At 38.2% G+C, this 20,003-nt stretch overlaps 1 protein-coding gene across 1 annotated transcript in view; it reads left to right on the top strand.

Moving 5' to 3' along the window:
• The window catches only part of DNAH14 (dynein axonemal heavy chain 14), a gene marked incomplete at both ends in the record, with an annotated part of 211,297 nt that overhangs the window by 44,042 nt on the left and 147,252 nt on the right, over positions 1 to 20,003 (top strand). The window contains 8 exons of the mRNA XM_083377402.1: positions 1,159 to 1,256; positions 3,387 to 3,559; positions 5,178 to 5,525; positions 12,463 to 12,804; positions 15,080 to 15,473; positions 17,428 to 17,618; positions 18,651 to 18,896; positions 19,542 to 19,663. Of these exons, the coding sequence (XP_083233528.1) occupies positions 1,159 to 1,256; positions 3,387 to 3,559; positions 5,178 to 5,525; positions 12,463 to 12,804; positions 15,080 to 15,473; positions 17,428 to 17,618; positions 18,651 to 18,896; positions 19,542 to 19,663 (1,914 nt within the window). The remainder of the gene's footprint in view (positions 1 to 1,158; positions 1,257 to 3,386; positions 3,560 to 5,177; positions 5,526 to 12,462; positions 12,805 to 15,079; positions 15,474 to 17,427; positions 17,619 to 18,650; positions 18,897 to 19,541; positions 19,664 to 20,003) is intronic.

Genomic DNA, 20,003 nt, shown 5'->3' with positions numbered 1-20,003 from the left:
TCCCCCAAACTGCCTCACTTCAATTTGCTGCACCACTGGTGTGACACCCACTCTCCTGCAGGTAGCCGCAAAAGACATCACCTGAAAATAAGCCCTGATGAGTTTTTTGGTGTGTGTGTGTGTGTGTGTGTGTGTGTGTGAATTTTTTGGATTGCTAACAAAAAATTAAAGGGAGACTAATATGGCCATTTCAAACTCATTTGTTCTCATCAGTCAGCCATACCCTTCTGAGATTCGAACCTGGGCCGATTGCACATTAGGCAACTGTGACAACTCATTATTTGCGTAAAAAAAATTTTTGGCCCGTATTTGGGCCTGGCAAGGTATTCTAAAATACTTAACACATATCTCCCTTGTCTCTCAGCTAACAAAGCGAGAAAGAGCCTGTGGCCTAGAGGTTAAAACAACTGCCTAATGTGCAATCGGCCCAGGTTCGAATCTCAGAAGGGTATGGCTGACAGATGAGAACAAATGAGTTTGGTCTTATTTTTATGGAAACACGGTATATCCAGAGAGAAATAAAAATAATGGAGAAATTCACAGAAAGTTCACTAGTATTGGATAATACAAAAAAAACTTTAGTAGGAAATTATATAAAAATATATATAAAAATCCTGATTTAGTTATATTTTATGTAAAAGAATGAAAAGTGATGTAGTTTCTAGACCACAAGAAACCTGGAATAGCATCTCCTTCATTATTCATTTTTCTTCTTTGCTCACAGTTTATTTTACTCCTTTCCAACCACTTTTGCCATAATCTCCAAGGAAAATAGCTAATCCATCTGAGATAAATTAACTTAAATCAAGTTCTTCTGATGAGATATCTTATGTTTTTCACTATCCTGAAAACAACTGCAGCACTTACACTTCTTCCAAGTGTAAGAAACAGCACAAAAACAAGAAAGGTGACAAATTATCTGTGAACTTCCTTAACTTAGGATATATATCTGATTTTTTATTTGATTTTCCCAGCTGTCACCTGATGGCCCATTCAAGATTATTCCAAAGAGTCATTTTGTAGTTTGGGAAAGTAGGAAAATAAGAACTTCTCATGAACTATCTTATATTTATTTTAAGATTCAAATTTTGATCCTCAGACTGTCACAGGTTTTTTGAATGTCTTTAGCCAATAAAAATGCAATATTTTATTTTCTAGATCTCTACAGTTCTCTACAGATGTATCACTTATTCCTAACAGAAAAACATTTTCAATACAGTTACAAGGGATTGTAGATGGATTAGAAAATATCATTGGTAAGTAATGTATGAGCAGGTCCACTTGCACCTGCTCCAAGCTGCTGGCAGTGGCAGCAGCCACCTTAACAATCACGATCTCCCCTCGCTTCCCGACCTACTCCTTGCCTGACCAGCCAGTAGCCAATATCCTGACTGCTCCTGTCCTTGTCATCCTCCCAACTCAAGCCGCAGCAGTGGCTTGAGTTTCTCTGCTCCATCAAAAAGGAAGAAACCAGAGGCACAGAACAAGATTGCGCTCAAGAAGATGCAGGCGCACTGCTCGCTCATGTGCGCTGGCCTTATTGAGAGCAATCCTACCCTGCACCTCTGTTTCCTTCCACTCGGATGGAGCAGACAAACTCAAGCAGGCAGTGGCAGCCACAATCTCCCCTTGCCAGCCAGCCCAACCTGCTCCTTGCCTGACCGGCCGGTAGCCCAAATCCTGATCGATCTTCTCCTTGTCATCCTCCCAACTCAAGTGGTGGCAGCAACTTGAGTTTCTCTGCTGCATCTGAAAGGAAGAAACTAGAGGCACAGAGCAAGATTGCTCTCAAGCAGACACAGATGCACTGCTCACTCATGTGCGCTGGCCTTATTTAGAGAAATCCTGCTCTGTGCCTCCGTTTTCTTCCACTTGGACAGAGCAGAGAATCCCAAGCCACTGCCCCTGAAACACTTTTTATCTGAATGGAGACCAGACAGAGATTGGAAACTCTGTGTGGCTGTCAATGGGGTGCTTCAGAAACAGAGAGGAACACTCTGAAGCGCCCCATTAGCTGTCACATGGAGCTTCCAATCTCTGCCAGGTCTCTGTTTGGATAAAAAATGTTTCAGCACCTATGGGGCTATTCAAAACACAGTGATTTGCTGTGTTTCCAAGTGTCCCTAGGCACTTAAACACCTTTTACTCAAATGGAGATCTTGGGGAGATGGGGAGCTGTCTGTGTGCAAATGCAATGCTTGAAAATGCAGTGATTCACTGGTTCTCAACCACCCCATTTGCTCACAGATGGAGCTCCCCCTCTCCCCAAGGCCTCAGTTTGAATAAATAGCATTCTGGTGGTGGCAGAAAAGAGTTGGGGGAAGCAGGAGACAGGTGCAGAGTTTGCACGGAAAATGAAAAGTTTCTGTGGTCCATGATCTCGCAACAGTACTGCCCCCACTGCCACATCACTAGCATCCACTTGAATTATGAAAGGGTTCTCTGGATTTGAGTGCCTTAACAGTGGTTCTTTAGCAAAAAAGTATTTTTAGGTTTTCAAAGGCTGCTTGACATTCAAGGGTCCAACCTAACAGCTGATTGGGTCTAGGTTTCATTGCTTTTCCCATGTTTAACAAATTGGTTATGGGTAAAACAATCTGTAAAAGTAGGAAATAATAGTCTGTAGAAATTTGCAAGTCCAAGAAAACTTTGCAACTGCCTTTGGGTCCAGGGCCATATATGACCATATGCATATTTATTTAAAAGCAAGTACCATTTTTATTTTATTTTTTTAATTTTAATTCCATTTATATCCCGCCCTTCTCCGAAGACTCAGGGCGGCTTACAAGCTTAGCACATTACAAGCTTAACACATTGTGTTTAATTGAGTTTTATTTTAAGTAAATATGCAGAAGATTGCTTTCTTAATTTAAAACATATGACAGTGCAATTGACTACGGTATGTGTCGGACAGTGCTTCTGTTTGCTAATGTAGTTCATAGTCTTTAATAGAAAATGTAGTTTTCAAAAATCTGTATAAAAGTTTTATTTAAAAATATCCGTTGCAAAAACATCCTGGTCAATATTAAAAAAACCTTTTATTTTCAAATGTTCCAGTTCTTCTAAAGCCTACATAAAGTATAATCACTTACAGGAATTTGCCAAGCTTCAGCTCCAAATTAATAAGTTCAAGCCTTGGACACTAAGAAAAAGGCACTACAAGTCTTTGTATATTCCAGTGAATTATTAAATCTAGACCTTCAAATACATGAGAATTATTGGAAAAAACTGAATTGATATTTCTGTTACATCTATATTTTCAGTTATAATAGTTAAAAGTCCTGAGGGTATTTACCATCATGGGTGCTCAGCCAGCAATTTTCAATTAAAAAATGTTTTACAATGAATTCTAATTTTGAAAATATTTTTAAATTATTTTCCATTAGATCAAGTTACACCATTTTCTCAGGATTCTCGGCTTTCAATCTTCATTGATCAGTCTTTACATAAAATAATGCAGCAATGTGAAGATTACACAGATTTTGAACCAGGACATTATCAATCACCATGGCCAAACTGTGATCTCATTCTTGGGACAGATCCAGATTACCAAAACAATGTATGTTTCAGAAGTTGTACTATATGAGGGTAACAGTTTGGTGCCAAATATATATATTTCTGATCTATATTTTTCTTATCTTTAAATTGATTCAAACCATGGACAATGGGCTGCATATAATCTTTGAAATCCTTTTTTTGTGGCCTCCTAAAACTGAAGCTACCAATATTTGGCTGAACAAAGTTTCTAAGAAGAAAATGTGAAAAAAATAAATATGCATAGATTTCAGTATAAGAAATTGATAAGTAGCCATTTTCAAAACAATCAATAGATATAGCCCACCCTTCTTTATAAAGCTTCATTTTCTTTATATCAAGAGAGCAAAAGAAATATTCTTTCACCCATTTCCCTTACATGTAGGTTTATCAGATTAACACTAGACATTTTGTATTAATACTTCAATCTCCTTGTAAATCTTAATTATCAGAACTCTTAAGAGATCTTTTTTGGAATCTGCTGCTTCCATCAAACTATTTTCCAAACTCTAATTTCTTCATATTCTGACACACAGTACTCTACCCAAACCGCAAAACACCACACAGCCAACCACCATGCAAAAACTAACCCTACCATATACAAAAGGGGTGTCAGAAATGAAAGCCAGAATTCTTCACCCCCTAGGAATAGCAATAGCCCACAAACCCACAGCCACACTCCGTCAATTAAAAAACAGGATCTACAAACAGTGGCAAGCAGTCAAGTGCCACAATCCCAAATCCTTAATCTTTACCCACACTGACACCAAACAGCACCAGTTCAATTGGAGCAACACAAAAATCATCGGCCACGTTACTACCCGCCACGCTCATGAGTTCATCAAAGTCCACAAGCAATTCTATCAACAGACACATTGACCTACAAACAGCCTATGAACCCCTCAGAATCCAAACCAACCGCATAGCCAACCAGAGACAACACCAACCTTCAACCAACCCACACAAGCTCCCCCTCCCAGACTCACTGGTGATTCACACCTAATCCATAACAAGACCCATCACAGACCCTCACTTGACACACCTATACCTGAAGCCCTTATAAACAGAACACTGACACTGACATCCCCTAAACTCTGCTGAAGATATTACCTAGTCTGGTAATGAAATGTTCAGGAACCAACCCACAAGCTCTGAAAATGAACTTTCACCCTCATCCTACACTCGAGCTACAGAAATTTGCCACTATTGCAAATATACTTGTGGCAGCCAAGGACCATGACAAAAACAAGCATTAAAATACCACCCATCCCATTAACTGAAATCTAGCTATTCCTATATATGTTTAAGATTTTTTCCCCTTGTTCATAATAGTGCACTTTGGAATTGAATAAAATTTACAATAATTGAACTTAAAGATCAAGATCATGTAGATTTCTTCAGTCTTGTGCACAAGATTTATGCCCTTGGTCTTTTTATTCAGGTTATAAACTCTGGCAGAATTCTTCTAGTTCTGAGGCTCAAGTTAGCAGGAAATGTTATTTGCACAATTTGTTTACATAAGGTTAAAGTTAATAAGTTATGTCTACTTAGAATATAGTTCCTACAAAATTAAAAGCTAATCAGAGGAAATCTCCACCATTCTAATGTGAATGCCATAATTTGTTTCCATTTAAATTTTTTAGATTCTGGACCTTCTTTCTCTTCAGAGTTCTTCACTGGCCCGAGTAGAATCTTACAGCAGAAACTTTATCGAATATTGCATTATGGTAGATAAAGCAAAATATACAAAAGACAAAATAACAGCATTGCAAAGAGAGATGACTACAAAGGAGTTTAGAAATATTCTAGAAAATTATACAACTGATGTAAAGGAGATTGTATGTATGCTTATTGAGAAACGTATCTCTCTGTTTAGAGTCAAAAGTTTGAACTTTCAGACTGCCTGCCTGCCATATTTTGAGGGTCTGCTTGACATTATTCATACTCGTTTTTATTCAGCAATTGATAGAAAGAATGTGCATCTTGTTGAAGTAAGTATATAATTTTTATTTATAATTAATTTCTTAAATTTCTATTCCAACTATTCCACTACAAATGTTTAGACCAAAGTGCATTATATGGAAGATATCATTAGTTGCACTGGAGATCAAAATTTAGTTTGGTTATATTGCAATTGAAATGAGATAGCCAATAGATGGTTGCATTTTGGTAAATTATTGCAGAAGGTTAGAGTGAAATGTGGACAGAGGGAAGGGTAATGGGTAGTCGGGCGGATTCATATTTTGAGCTAAACTAATATGGGAAATGATATATCAACTTCATTGGGTCCCAGATAATTTTCTATGAAATTAGAAATCCATGGGATAGTGAGAGTTCATATGAAACCCTAGTGCATTGTTTTTCAATCTTTTCTCTTTTTTATAATATTTTATTAGTTTTCCAACATTTACAATAATATCTTTAAGAAGCAACGTGGTATCCGAGTTACAATATTTCCATTTCAAACAAATACATATTATTACAGATCTCCACATTATTGTAACCAATACTTCCTCTCTCTTTTTTCTTCGATATATATATTATCTCTTATCTAAATTAACATATTTCTTATTGCTATCCATCATACATTTAATAGTTTATTTTATTTTATTTTTTGAATATATATCCATCAATCTTTTAGTATATTTCATATTTTAACATTCCATCTTTAAAACATCAAACATCTTATCTATTTTTTCTAGTTTAATTTTACATTGGTATTAAAATTAAAACATTTAAGATTTCTCAATTTCATATCACTAAAAAATCTTTTTCCTTTATACAATTCTCTTCAATATCTAGTAGTGTAATCCAGTTCTCATTTATGTCATTTCCATATCTATAACAATTATACAATATTTAAAATAGTAGTAATTAAAATACATATCACAAGGAGGAGAGAAAAAAGTAAAGAAAGAGAAAAGAAAAAAACAGAGAAAAGGAAATAAAAAATAAAAAATAAGGAGGGCAATAAGATATTCTTATTTCTCATTTATAGTTTCCACATATTAAAAATTAACCAAAATTTGTTCCATTTTAACATTCAAAACATCCTTCATGTCTTTGCATCCAAATATGTTGGTTATATTCTATCATTTTTAGCATGTATACATCTTAACCCATATCATTTAGAAAAACTCAATATTTCAATGTTAATATTCATACATTTGTATTTTATTTTTTATTTTTATTATTTTTTGTTAGTTAATATTTTTATCTATTCATCAAAACATTCTCGTAGTCCCAGTACCATCCTGTCTATTTTAATATTATCTATTTGGCCTCCTAAAACAGTTCATATTTCTTCAATCATATTCTTGCTTTCTTCCTTTGCCATGCCATTTTACGCTTCTTTGCCTCAGGGTCATCAAAGCATTCTTGTATTACTATTTCATATTGAAGTGGACCTCCAGACTCCACCATTGAAGAATTAAAGAATCTGCCAACAGCACCAAATCTTATTATTTTCACCTCTTGGTACAATTGTCCTGGTTCAAATAAACTTCCATATTTTCTCCATCACCATCTTTAAAAACCTGTATTTGTTGACTATTTGATTCTTCTGTCAGTGTATTTAATTGTTCAATTTCTTCTATTAAATTCTATCCCAGTAAAATATTATTTGTGGTCACAGTTTGAATTTGAGTTTGTTTCATCGAGATACTTTCTAATTCTTTCCCAAAAGCTCTTATTTCATCGCCAGGTGTAGAAAGGAGCTGATAAGTTTGGTAAGATATTTCCCAGAGCATGAATTTGTTTTTGAAACTCTTCCATTGTAAGCTTTCACATCTGATGTTCAGGGTTACTCTTTATCTTATTTTCTTAAATATTTTCTTGGTTTTTTTTTAAAGAGAAAGTCAGAATTTCAATTTCAAATTTAGCCACTGGGTGTCCCCCAAGTACTTTAAGAGTTCTTTTCTTTTGTTATTTCTTTCTTAAACATTCTTTGTTTCCAAAAAAAACACCCCTGAGTTTGTTCGCCGCCTTCCAAAGGGAGGGTTAAATTCCCCCTCCCTCTTCACAAGGGGGAAAGTACTTAGCAGCTTAATTAGGTGAAAAGAAGATGATTAAGGTACAAGAAAGGAATCTTACCCTTGTCTCTTCCACGCTACTTTAATGTTGCCTGATGGTAGCTTTGACTTCGGCTGTCTGCAGCCTAGAAGCTGACCATATTCCTATGGTCAGTCTTTCGTCCACCGGTACAAAGGGAATGCAGGCACTAACGAGGGGGTTGCTGCCCCCCCATGTTTCTGCAAAAATCCCTTCTGTCTGGACACCAGGATGTCTTTTCGGTCCTTTTAGGACCCCCCCAGCGATGCGAATCTGGACGTGGAAGACGGGAGCCATCCTCCAGGCGTCCATTTATGGCTGTCGGCAAACCGGAAGCCACTTTTCAACCTTTTCATAGATTGTACCACTTTTAGGACATAACAATATTCGAGTACCACCAGTGCCTTGCAAGGTGTCAAAAACTTGATGACCCGAAAAAAGTGCCAGTTTTAATTTTCCAGTGGCGGTTCCTTTGCTGAATCACTTTCCCTTTGCACTGATGAACGTATAACAAATTTATCCATATTTATTAATATGTTCCACTACCTTGGTGGTCAGGTGGCTGGTCAGCCCTTCTTCCTCTCCTTCTGCTCTCTCTTTCTCAGCCTATTCCTTTGTTGAGCCCTCTGCTTCTCTCACAGAAGCCTCTCCTCTTCTCCTTCTCTCTTTCTTCTCACTGCTTCTCTCTCAGAAGTCTTTTCTCTTCTCCTCTCTTTGTTCCCGCTGCTTCTCTCAGAGAAGCCTCTCCTCTTCTCTCTTTCTCCATCCTCTTTCCCTGTCATCTTTTTTTCTCTCCCCCTTCTGCCAAAACCTCCTCCTTTTATAACATCTTCTCTCTTTCCCTCCTCCTCCTTTTCTCTTCCAGGTGCACCATTCTCTGGGGCTCAGGGAGAGTTCCAGTGTTGGTCACTATCCCAGTCTCACTCTCCCATGCAGTCACCACTCCCTGGTTGGCCACTGCACACAATTCTGATCAGCTGGAACTGCTCCAATTCTCAGGCCTCTGCAGCTCCAGCTGACTCAAACACCCCAAGGCCTGTCTGCTGCTCCTGGTGATGTCAGAGGCTGCCAGAAGTGCCAATTAGCTGGAGCTGTGCATACCGATCCTCAGCCCTCAGCAGAGTCCTGGCAACACTGCAGCTCCAACTGACTCTCCCCTAGGCCTCTCTGGCGCTGTTTCCATTGGAGGTCTTTTAGTCCAGCCCCCCACTCAAGCAGGAGAACCTATACCACGGTTCAGCAACCCGCGGCTCTGGAGCCGCATGCGGCTCCGGAGCCGCATGCGGCTCTTTGAGCTGTCTCCTGCAGCTCCCAGCCGCCCGGTGCGCGCGCACCTCTTCGAACGGGCAGTGGTGCGCGCGCACCTTTCCAAATGGAGAGTGGCACCGCCCATTCCGAGAGGTGCACACGCACCTTTCCGAAGGGCAGAGGTGCGCACGCACCTCTCCAAGCCGCCGCCGTCCCGTCCGGAGACCTGCCACGTTCATCAAACATTGACGAACACGGCAGCTGTGCAAATGGGATGGCAGCGGTTTGGAGAGTGCGCGCGCACCTCTCCCAAGCCGCCACCATCCGGAGACCTGCCAACGGACGGCGGCGGCTTGGGAGAGGTGCGCGTGCACTCGCCAAACCGCCGCCATCCCGTCCGGAGACCTGCCGCGTTCGTCAAACATTGACAAACACGGCAGCTGTGCAAACGGGATGGCGGCGGTTTGGAGAATGCGTGCGCACCTCTCCCAAGGACAGCGGTGGCTTTCTGACGCCTCCGGCTGGAATCGCACCCATTAGCAACAGCGCCAGGAGCGTCCGCCGGGGCAAATGAGGGGAAGGGCGGCTCCCCCAGCCTCGCAGATCCTCGGGAGCGGCAAGGACCGGGTTTCTGCTCGGAGGGAGGGGGAGCGCAGCTCGCACAGTCCGGCTTCGTCCTCTGGCCCGGCCCAAATGCCGCCTCTCTTGCCCCCTGCACCGGGGCCAGGGGCCAGGCTGGGCACGCGAGGCGTTCCCCTTCTGCAGGGCAGCCGTGGAGCAGACAAAGAAGGGAGGGATGTGCTCCCTCCTTTTGCCCCCCTCCGGAAAAGCGGGCGGGGGTGGGCTTCCTGGCTGGGCTTCTTTGGGATGCTGGCACCTGAACAAAGAGCGGGAGCCGCCCAAGGTGGGCTGCAGCAACTCGCTTCTCTGCCCCCCCTCCAGGCAAGCGGGGCTTCGTCCCCCGCCTCTCTGGACCTGCCCGCGGCACTCTGACCCTCCTACTTTTAAAAGCCGCTGTTCTTATGACAAAAGCCCCCATTGCCTCCTCCCCCCTGCGTGCGCCGGCCTGGCCCCGTTTGACGAACGCGGCAGGTCTCCGGATGGGACGGCGCGCACCTCTCCAAAGGGGAGACCCATCGCCGCGCAGGTGCCTCCTTGCACATGCGCGTGAGTGGACGCACGCGCGCGTACTTTTTGCAGCTCCCACTTTTTTGTTTGTGTGATGGAACCGGTTCTGAGTGGCTCTTTTCCTTTTTCCGGTTGCCGACCCCTGACCTATACCATCTCAGACAAGTGACTGTCTAGCCTGTTCTTAAAAGTCTCCAGTGATGGAGCACCTATGATTTTAGGAAGCAAGCTGTTCCACTGGTTAATTGTCCTCACTGTCAGGAAGTTTCTCCTTAATTCTAGGTTGCTTCTCTCTTTGCTCAGTTTCCAACCATTGTTTCTTGTCCTGTCCTCTGGTGCTTTGGTGAATAACGTGACCTTCTCTTCTTTGTGGCAGCCCCTCAAATACTAGAATACTGCTATCATTTCCCTATTTCTTCTTCTCTTTAGACTAGCCAGACCCAAGTCCTACAGCCGTTGTTCGTATGTTTTAGTCTCCAGGCCTTTGATCGTCTTAGTTGCTCTTCTCTGAATTTTTTCAAAACTCTCAAATTGTAGCCCTATAATGCACTGTTTCATCTAGTTAAAAGTCACAATAATGACAGTTTTATAACTACGTAGAAAGATGATTTTGATGATTCTTACTTTTTGTGCTTTATTTTACTGTATAAACATAAAAAATACTTCAATAGTTTGAACTTATGATGGTTAGTACAAAAATGTATCTTGGTTTTTTTGTAATGTCAGAACAAAGGGTCAACAAAATTGTCTGTGATGTGATTAATTATCAATGCAGGGTCCTTGGTGCTCTGCGCTTTGTTGTTTTTTTGCAGATGTTTCATTACCAAACTAGATAACATCATCAGTAGGGAGTAGGGTTTGCTCTCATTTTATATATTAGTGGCCTGCCCTGTCAGTATTGGTGGGAGTGGTCTTAGTGGTTCCTTGATTGGCCTGTTGTTTACTGATAGCTTGTTTGTCTGTACTGGTAATTCCTTGATTAGAGTATTATTTGGTACTTGATTGTTGGTCTAATGTTAATCTTGATATTAATCTCTGCACCTATGGGTGTTGATTGCTGGTAAAGAGGAGTTTTGGACCTTTGTTTCTTTTTTTATTGTATCTTTTGAATGGTATGGACATGTTGTGTATCTTTATGTGCCTGTTGATGGTTGATTTGTCTGAGTGCTAGGCTTCCAGGAATTCTTTAGTGTTTTTGGAATTGGTTTGGTCTAGGCTGCTCACATTTTCCCAGTTGAAACTATGATTAAGTCTTTTCATATATTGTGAAATTAATGAGTTTTCATCACGTCTTATGACTGATAGTTGGTGTTCGTAGATGTGTTCTGCTAGTCTTTTGCCTGTTTGTCCTACATAGTAGCTGTTGCAGTCTTTATACTATATGTTGTAGGCAACTCCTGTTTTTTCTTCTGATGCTGCTGGGTCTTTTAGTTTGTTTTCAAGGGCTTTAATTGATTTGTGTGCTAGAGTGATGCTATGTGGTTGTAATAAGCTGTTGATAGTTTCTGAAATGTCTTTGATGTATGACAGTATTATCATTTTCACAGTTTGTATTTGTTGTGCTATACTGGGTTGAATGATTAAACACTTTTTGATGAAGTTGTATTGATATTCATTTTATTAGAAGATGTTGTATAGATGATCTAGTTCTTTCTGATGTTCAGGGCTGCTGCATTGTGTTTGTGCTCATTTAAATAGTGTTCTTACACAGATTCCTTGGGTGAGGAATTCCTTGGTTGTTACTTTGGTAGTAGAACACTTGGTTGGCATGAGTGGTTTTACAATAGGCTTATGTTTCTAATTTACAATTTCTTTTCTCCTAATGATCCTCATTTGAAGATATTGTTGATGATTTCATATGTGTCCTCTAGTTGGTCCATTTTTATTATTACATAGTTGTCATCTATGTACCAGCTCTCAATTAGCTATCAATTTTAATATTGCAGTACTAAACTTCTGATGCTGATAGAAAACCATTTTTCTTTATACCGCAAATTCATTCTTTCTGAAGAAAATTTCTTATATTCCTCTAACATTCCCCAGAGATTCATATGATCTTGGCAGTACTGAAATTTAGAAAAGCTACAGAAACTTAATCATTCCAGCAGGACTTGGGCGCTGAAATGTTGTCATCTACTTCTTTCTACTAATAGAGTATTTGTTTAAACCTGATCTGTGTTTCATAAAGTGTAAGTGTAGTATAGATATAATCATATTCTATGTCATCATTAATGTCATTGTTTTAATTTTATTATTTTAATTATTGTTACTGTTTTAATTTGATTTATGCATATGGGTATCTACACCTCATAATATATAACAGTTGGAGAAATTAGTAAATAAAGTAATAAACTGTATTTCAGTTGTGATCAAAAGTTTCAGGAGTTGGGATACTACAATAGTTGGGATACTACCATAACAAGAATAATTATATATCTTTGGATATGTATTTTATACAACTTTGAATACATTTTTAAATATTTACTATTTCATTACTTTTAGGTCATCCAATCAGCGGTAGCAAAATTAAACAAAGAACTAGTAACAGTGGATGGATTTGTTGAACATTTACTATATCTTCAGGAAATTTCCTCACAACTACCAAACATAAAGATTGAATATAAGTATCTTTCTGAGCTCCACTTCATTGCAAGTGATTATAACATCTTTCTTCCACTTAAGCAGCTTGCTCTTTATCAAACTGTTGTGAGAACCCTCCAGAATCTTCAATCAACTATCCTTATCTGTGAAAAAATGAAGGATGATTATGTTATAAAGTTTAATGAAAGCTTGGGAGAATTTATGGATGATTTACAGGTTGAAATGAAAGAATACAAAAACAAGGTAATATAATAACAAATATATTTGTATCTGCTTCATAGTAACAAGGTAAAAAATACGAAAGCAAAAATACATACAACTACTATTATTTTGTTTGTTTATTAAATTATTTGCTGCCCATCTTGCTGTGGGGCTACTGTGGGTAGCTTACAACAATAAAATGGAAAAATGATAAAAAATTAAAAATAACAATAGTTAAGGAATAAAATGATAAAAATAAACAGTGGGAGTACAATAATACAACATTAAAAAGTTGAGTGAAGGGAGAACAGGAAGCGCAGGAGTGAGGTGAGGTCAGCTAGTTAGTCTAGCAGCCACCTCCAATTATGTATTCCCCTATTGAGTCCCCAGGCCAACTGACAGAGCCAGGTCTTCAGGCCCTTGCAGAAGGATAGGAGTGTAGAGGCAAATCTCACCCGGGGGAGGGGGAGCAGGATGTTCCAGAGGGCTGGCACTATAGCAGAGAAGGCTTTTTTTCCTGGATACCATGAATCAGAGTTCTTTGAACAATGGGATCCGCAGCTGGTCTCCTTGCTGACATAAATAAGGCAGTTTATCTTAGTGAGATGAGATGATTCATCAAATTTTTGGACCTATGCCATGGAGGGCTTTAAAGGTCACAACCAACACCTTGAACTGCATCCAGAAGCAAACCTCCAGCTAGTGCAGTTCAAGAAGCTTTAGTGTAACATAGTTCATCCCACAGGCCCCCAAAGACTGCTGGTGCTGCCATACCTTGTACCAGTTGAGGTTCTGAATACATTTCAAAGATAGCCCCATGTAAAGTGCATTGCAGTAATCCAGATGAAGGCTTGAGTAACTGAATATGAGGAATCCTGATCCAGGAATGGCCGCAGCTGATGCACTAACCAAAGCTGTGCAAAGGCTTTCCTAGACTTTTCTGAGCAGAAGTCGTGAGTCCAAGAGAACCCCTAAGTTGCTAATTGGTTCTGGATGTGATAAAAATGTTAAAGACATGCATCTTGAAGCTCCATGCACCCAAAATCACTCAGTCTTGCCAGGATTTAGTCATAACCCATTGCTCTCCATCCAGGCCGCTATAGCCTCTAGTCACCTGAGAGGGCTGTGACAGCATAGAAGGATTTTATCTTCTATTCCTCACCAATTAGTCAGAACTCAAGAAGCTTCTTGTATGAGAAGTGAAACTTTTCAAGGGAAAAAAGTCTAGTTGCCTTTTGAAAAGTACCTTTGGGACAACCCTGTCCTTGATGAGTGAGAATCTCCATAAGCATTCAGCATATTGGTGATATTTTGACCCATGGTGACAGATGATCTTACCCAGTGGCTTCACGTAGATGTTAAATAGGAGTGGAAAGAGTACCCTATCAATACCAACTGGGAAAAGCCTTGGAAAAAGAAGCCAATCTAGTGCAGAACTGTGCACTCAGTGCTAAGTTCATAGTTGGCCCCAAATGATACCAAGTTCAATGGTATTGAAGGCTTTTGAGAAGTCAAGGAGAGCCAGGATGGTTGCAATGCCTCCATCCAACTCTTGCCAGATTTGGTATGACCTCAGATTTTTTCTATTTTTTTAATGTCATTTAGAAATTATTTCTATTTCAGGTTTACACAGAATGTAAATACTGATGTTAACCTGATCTTGACTTAGAAATAACACTCATTAAGAACCACTTCAACTGCAATAAGCAAACACTGACTGATTCATGTTTTTCACAATAATGAAAAAAGTTCCTGCTTTCATACTTTTTAACAATAATGGAAAAAGTTCTTGCTTGTTCTCTCCTGTGTATGTCAATTGTTCTCCCATTATTCCTCCAAGCTACTCCCATATTTCCTTTTCTTCCTTTAGCCCTATAGCATATGCAGTAGCAATTGTGTGTGAAAGGCAGAAGAATAGGAGAATTTAATCTTCTTCCCTCTACTGTCTAGCTACTTTTGCTGATTGGGAAATTGAATGCATTCCACTATGGGGAAAATCCTCTGTCTTTATTTTACTGTTTACAATGATAGTAAGAGCAGCACTCCTTGCCCTTTTCTATGTAGTATCTCTATTATAAAATGAAAACAGCAATCGCCAAACTATGGGCTTTATGAAATCCTGCACACCCAATTATGCAAAAAAATATGGCCATCCTTCTCTGGAAAGAGAAAGAAAGAATGTATGTTGTACTGAAGGAGGATATAGGCAACTAATGGACTAATGTAATGGACCAATTTGGAATTTTTAAAAAATATTTTCCTTAATTTTGCCCAACTATAATTATTTTTTCTCATTGTTATTCACTTTGTTGTTTAGGTGAGAAATCCTGTACTTCTCCTTAGTGAAACCTTGCCTAAGACAGCTAAAGAGATGATTGAAAATCTTATTGAAGAAGCAGGAATTATCAGTGAGAAAATTTTAAATTATGCAAATTACCAGCATGTGCTTGATGGTGCCATTGGTGACATGAAATCATTGTCTGTAGAAAAGCTGTCTCACAGAAGTCAGGCTGGAGATTCTCAGAGAGTGCATGCTGAACTCTCAGAAATTGAAAGTGAACTACAGTTACGTAAATTGTTATGGGACTCACATGAAGATTGGGCAAGACTTATCTTTAAATGGAAACACACAATCTTTTGGAATCTTGATGTAGATATAATTCAAAGTGAGGTTAACATATTCATGCAAAGAATTCATATTCTTGAAAAAGGTAAAATGTTTGATCATTGCAATAATTATGAATTAATTGAAACAAAATATTTTATGAAAATTATTTTGAAATTAAGTAATAACCAATATTGCTTTAGGCAAATGGTGAAACATTATTAAAGGAAGTCTATCTTTTCTGTTTTTAATTTGAGATAATTTTTTTTAAAAAATTATTTAAGTTTTTATTGATTTTTTAATACAATTCAACAGTGTTTATTCAACAAAGGTGCTGCCTGAGTTCATCACTCACTAATACAAATTAAATTCCTAATCCCTATTTCGTTTCTCCACCATTGGTAAAATAAGTCCCAAGTTTGAAAATATTCTGTTTCTTCTTTTTCTTTCAACCTCAAAGTAAGTCTGTCCATTTCTGCTGTCTAGTATTTTTTAAAATTATTTCTTCCTCCATTAGTGTTTCTTCATTTTTCCAATATTGTGCAAATATAGGTCTTGCTGCTGTTGTCACATGCAGAATCAAATATATACTTTGTTTATATATTACAACTCAGGTAAGTTGTTTAGCTTGTCATCACTCCTGGAGTCAGAAGGCTAGATCCCCTGAAGCCTAGAACCTGGAAGCCATAACTGGAAGCACTGCCCAGAAACTTTTACAGCAAGGAATGAATAGTATTGTAGGGTAAAATAAAGGCAGGCATATATTGAGGTGTTTGTAATCAGAGTACTCTAAATACAAGAACCAGTTGGCTCTGGTTTGAAGAGGGAACCAGTGAGTAGCCATGCACTATAAAAAAATGAATGAGAATAGTATGGAAGGCTCAGAACAGCCTGAACAATACTGTTTTAGGATCAAGGGATCAAGATAGAAATAGGGAACATCTGCCAGAAGACTATTCCAGTAATCCAGGTGTGAAACAACAAAGGCATATACCAATGAAGCTGCTGTATCATCTGTCATAAATCAAAAGATCCTATAAAATTTCATCAAATGAAAATTAGGGACCATTGCTATAATATCAGTAATTGGCCACAGAGTCAACTGATCATCTATCAAAATCTGAGGCTGGAACAAAGGAAATAGGGGTAAGCTAGAAGGCCTGGAAGGTAATTAGGGGCATACTACAAGGATAGGAAGAATAAGCAAGCCAAAATAATTATCTCAATCTTATTCATATTTAACTTTAAGTGATGGGAGGACACCCCAGACAAAATACTAATTAAACATTCCTTTATGATTGAACACAGAATATCATCAAGGACTACAAACGATTTATAGATCTGGAATAACAATGAGACCAAAAACTCTGAATCAAAATATTCAAGAGTATAAAAAATATTTTGTTCTTTGAGGGAAACTATTATAAGGGAAATTTATGTAATCAATAGTAATATATTAATATGTTCAGTATTTAAAATAATAGGAAGACAAAAAAGATTTGAATTAGTTAAATGCACAGTGAATGTTTTGTGTGTTGTGGGTGGGGAAAGGGAACAGTCTGTCACCTAGACAGCAATATCAAGAATATCAGTGGCTTCAATTGTTAGATATTTTTAGCTGGGAGAAAATGAGGCTGTAAAGAGACACTATGACTATACCTTTCTTCAAGTATCTAAAGGGATGCCTTGTAGAAATTGGCAGAATTGACAAGAATTGTTCTAGAAAATTGGCCAAGAAATAATGGGTTTAAATTGCACGTAGATTTGATTGTACATCAGGGCCACCTCCTAAGATGGTGAATTTTCTGTCTTTGGAAATGCATAAACAGAGTCTGGATGGTTGGTCGTGTTGTGCTACTGTATTCCTGCGCTGAGCAAGGACATAAACAGAGTAGTTGATCTCCAAGGGTTCTTCCGAATATGACATTCTGTGAGTCTATAATTTCAAGAAGAGGTCTGTCAAAAATTCAAAACAATCTTATGTAAACAAATATCAACAAAAGCTCAGATTTCAAATATTTTATGAAAAGTGTTCTGATGTAACTTTTTCATATTTGAAGGCTTGCCAGAAAATACTATTTTACCCATTATGAAGAAATCATTGTTGGATTTTAAGGAATCATTGCCTATAATCATATCTTTAAGGAATCCTAGTCTTCAACGAAGGCATTGGGAAATAATACAGAATATTGTTGGAGAGTCAATTTCTTGGGATAAAAGACTTACTCTGGAGAAGATCCTGGAACTCAATGTAATTTTATGATTTATAATTTAGAAATACTACTTCTAAAAACATGTGCTTATTTTTGTTATTTGGCTCACGTCTTATTTTTTGTAGTCTGAAGTGAACATTTTCTCAGATTTTTCCTTTTAATATACAGTACTTTCTCCATGTTTTATTAATTTTTATCAATTTGAATTTTGAGTGAATTCTTTCCATTTTTTAAGGAAGTGATGCATGCTGACCTTATACATGGGGAATCTGTCTTTCTTATATTAAACTTTTATACATTTTTGGATACTATGTGTAATCTCAAATAGGTCTTGAGGGATTTCCAGGTTCCCTTTTCCATATTCTCAGATTATTGTTCATCCACCCCAAAAAAGAATTTAAGATTATGACATCTTTTTAAAAACTGTTTTTATTTTTATATATATAGATTTCTGCTACTGGAGAAGAATGTAAGCTGGCAATCATCCTCCAGTGCTTTTTTCCATGCTGTGATACAATTGTTTTTGATAAAATTTAAAAATATGCTATTATCAAAATATGTGGCCCTTGATCTTTTGCATCGCTGTAGAAAATATCTGCGTAGTTGGGATGCGCAATGCATTGGATCTAAAAGCAAAAAGTGCTTTAGATTGCACAGGGATGTAAATATAGCATACATCTACTACTCCTGAAAACAAATACATATTTTTCTGGGATCAAATGGCAGATCTGGAAGATTAGTTGCATGAATTGCAGATATTTATTTATTTATTAAATTTATATGCTGCCCGTTTAACTGTCAAGCGACTCTTATGTTTGTGCCTCCACGCATTACAAAGCATCTTTTTGCCTATGAATTAAGAGTGTGTACAATTCCTCTAGAGAGCACGACAGTGACAAAGTAAGTAGTGATCATGTCCTTATTTTCTACAATTAATGTGTATAATGGATGGTGCTGCATTTTCACATTTTTATGAAAAATCACATTTGCTGAATATGCAACTTAATTATTTATATAATTTGTTTTGTTTACCAGCATACATTAGTAAATCTCCTATTTTTTTTGTTTAGATGTTTCACTATAGAAAAGATATTAATGAAATATCCATAAGAGCTTCCAAAGAAACAACTCTTGAAGTAATGTTGAAAAAAATCATTAACCTTTGGCAGAAAACTGATTTCCACTTATGTCCCTATTACACTGAAACATCTAGTATTTGTATTATTTCATCTATGGAAGATATAACTACTGTGTTAGAAGAGTCTCTGATGACAATTTCAACCATTAAAAGTTCTTGTTTTGTTGAACCAATTAAGGTAATCATTCCTTGGGGATGTTGTGAAATAGTTTGAATATTGAGATGCTCAATTATTACAAGTAACTGGTTCCCATTTGGAATGTCTGAGAAAAATCAGAAATAACTTATTTTTAAAAATAGGTATAGTTTTTTTTAGAGGGACGCAGTGGCTCAGTGGGTTAGGACGCTGAGCTTGTCGATCAGAAGGTCGGCAGTTTGGCAGGTCGAATCCCGAGTGCTGCGTAACAGAGTGAGCACCTGTTACTTGTCCCAGCTTTTGTGAACCTAGCAGTTCAAAAGCACGTAAAAATGCAAGTAGAAAAATAGGGACCACTACGGTGGGAAGGTAACAGCATTCCGTGCACCTTTGGTGTCTAGTTATGCCGGCCACATGACCACGGAGATGTCCTCGGACAAGCGCTGGCTCTTCGGCTTTGAAATGGAGATGAGCACCAGCCCCTAGAGTCGGAAACGACTAGCATGCATGTGCGGGGGAACCTTTACCTTTACCTTTTTATAGTTTTATATTTTCCTGCTTTGCCTACAATAGTGGTTTAAATTATCAAAATTTAAATACAAAAAAGTTTTCCACCTCCCTTTTCTATTTAAAGAGGAGATTCTTTGCCTGCCTCAGATGATAATTATTTTGCATTTTTTATGGTAGAATCTTGTTCATGCTTGGGATCATAAGTTAAACCTCATTTCCTGTACTCTGGAGGAATGGTTAACTTGTCAGAGACACTGGATTTATCTTGAGCCAATCTTTCAGGCTTCAGAAATAAAAAGGTATGCTTAAGTGCTTTGGTAATTAAATATTAATATTATAGCCAAAATAAAATACAAATCAAATAAATATTAAAATATTAAACATTAGCTGTAGATCAGCAGTTTTCATTTCTGTGCTGCGAAAAGTCCACATCCGTGTTGCATCAATGAGCCACAAATAAATGACAAGAAATGCTGCACAGCCAGAGAGCCAAAATTCTTCTTCAATGACATCATCAGGGATGGACTGCCTCCATTTCTTCTTCTGAATCCAATAACCTATGACATTGCGTGATTTCCCCATGGGGCATCATGGGAATTTCGGAAGTCCCTATGAGATGTGTGACTGCTCAAGTTAACA

The sequence above is a fragment of the Vipera ursinii genome, assembly GCF_947247035.1.
Source record: "Vipera ursinii genome assembly, chromosome: 1".
NCBI lineage: Eukaryota > Metazoa > Chordata > Lepidosauria > Squamata > Viperidae > Vipera > Vipera ursinii.
Note: the sequence above shows the minus strand (reverse complement) of the source record. Positions and strands in the feature narration are given on the sequence as shown.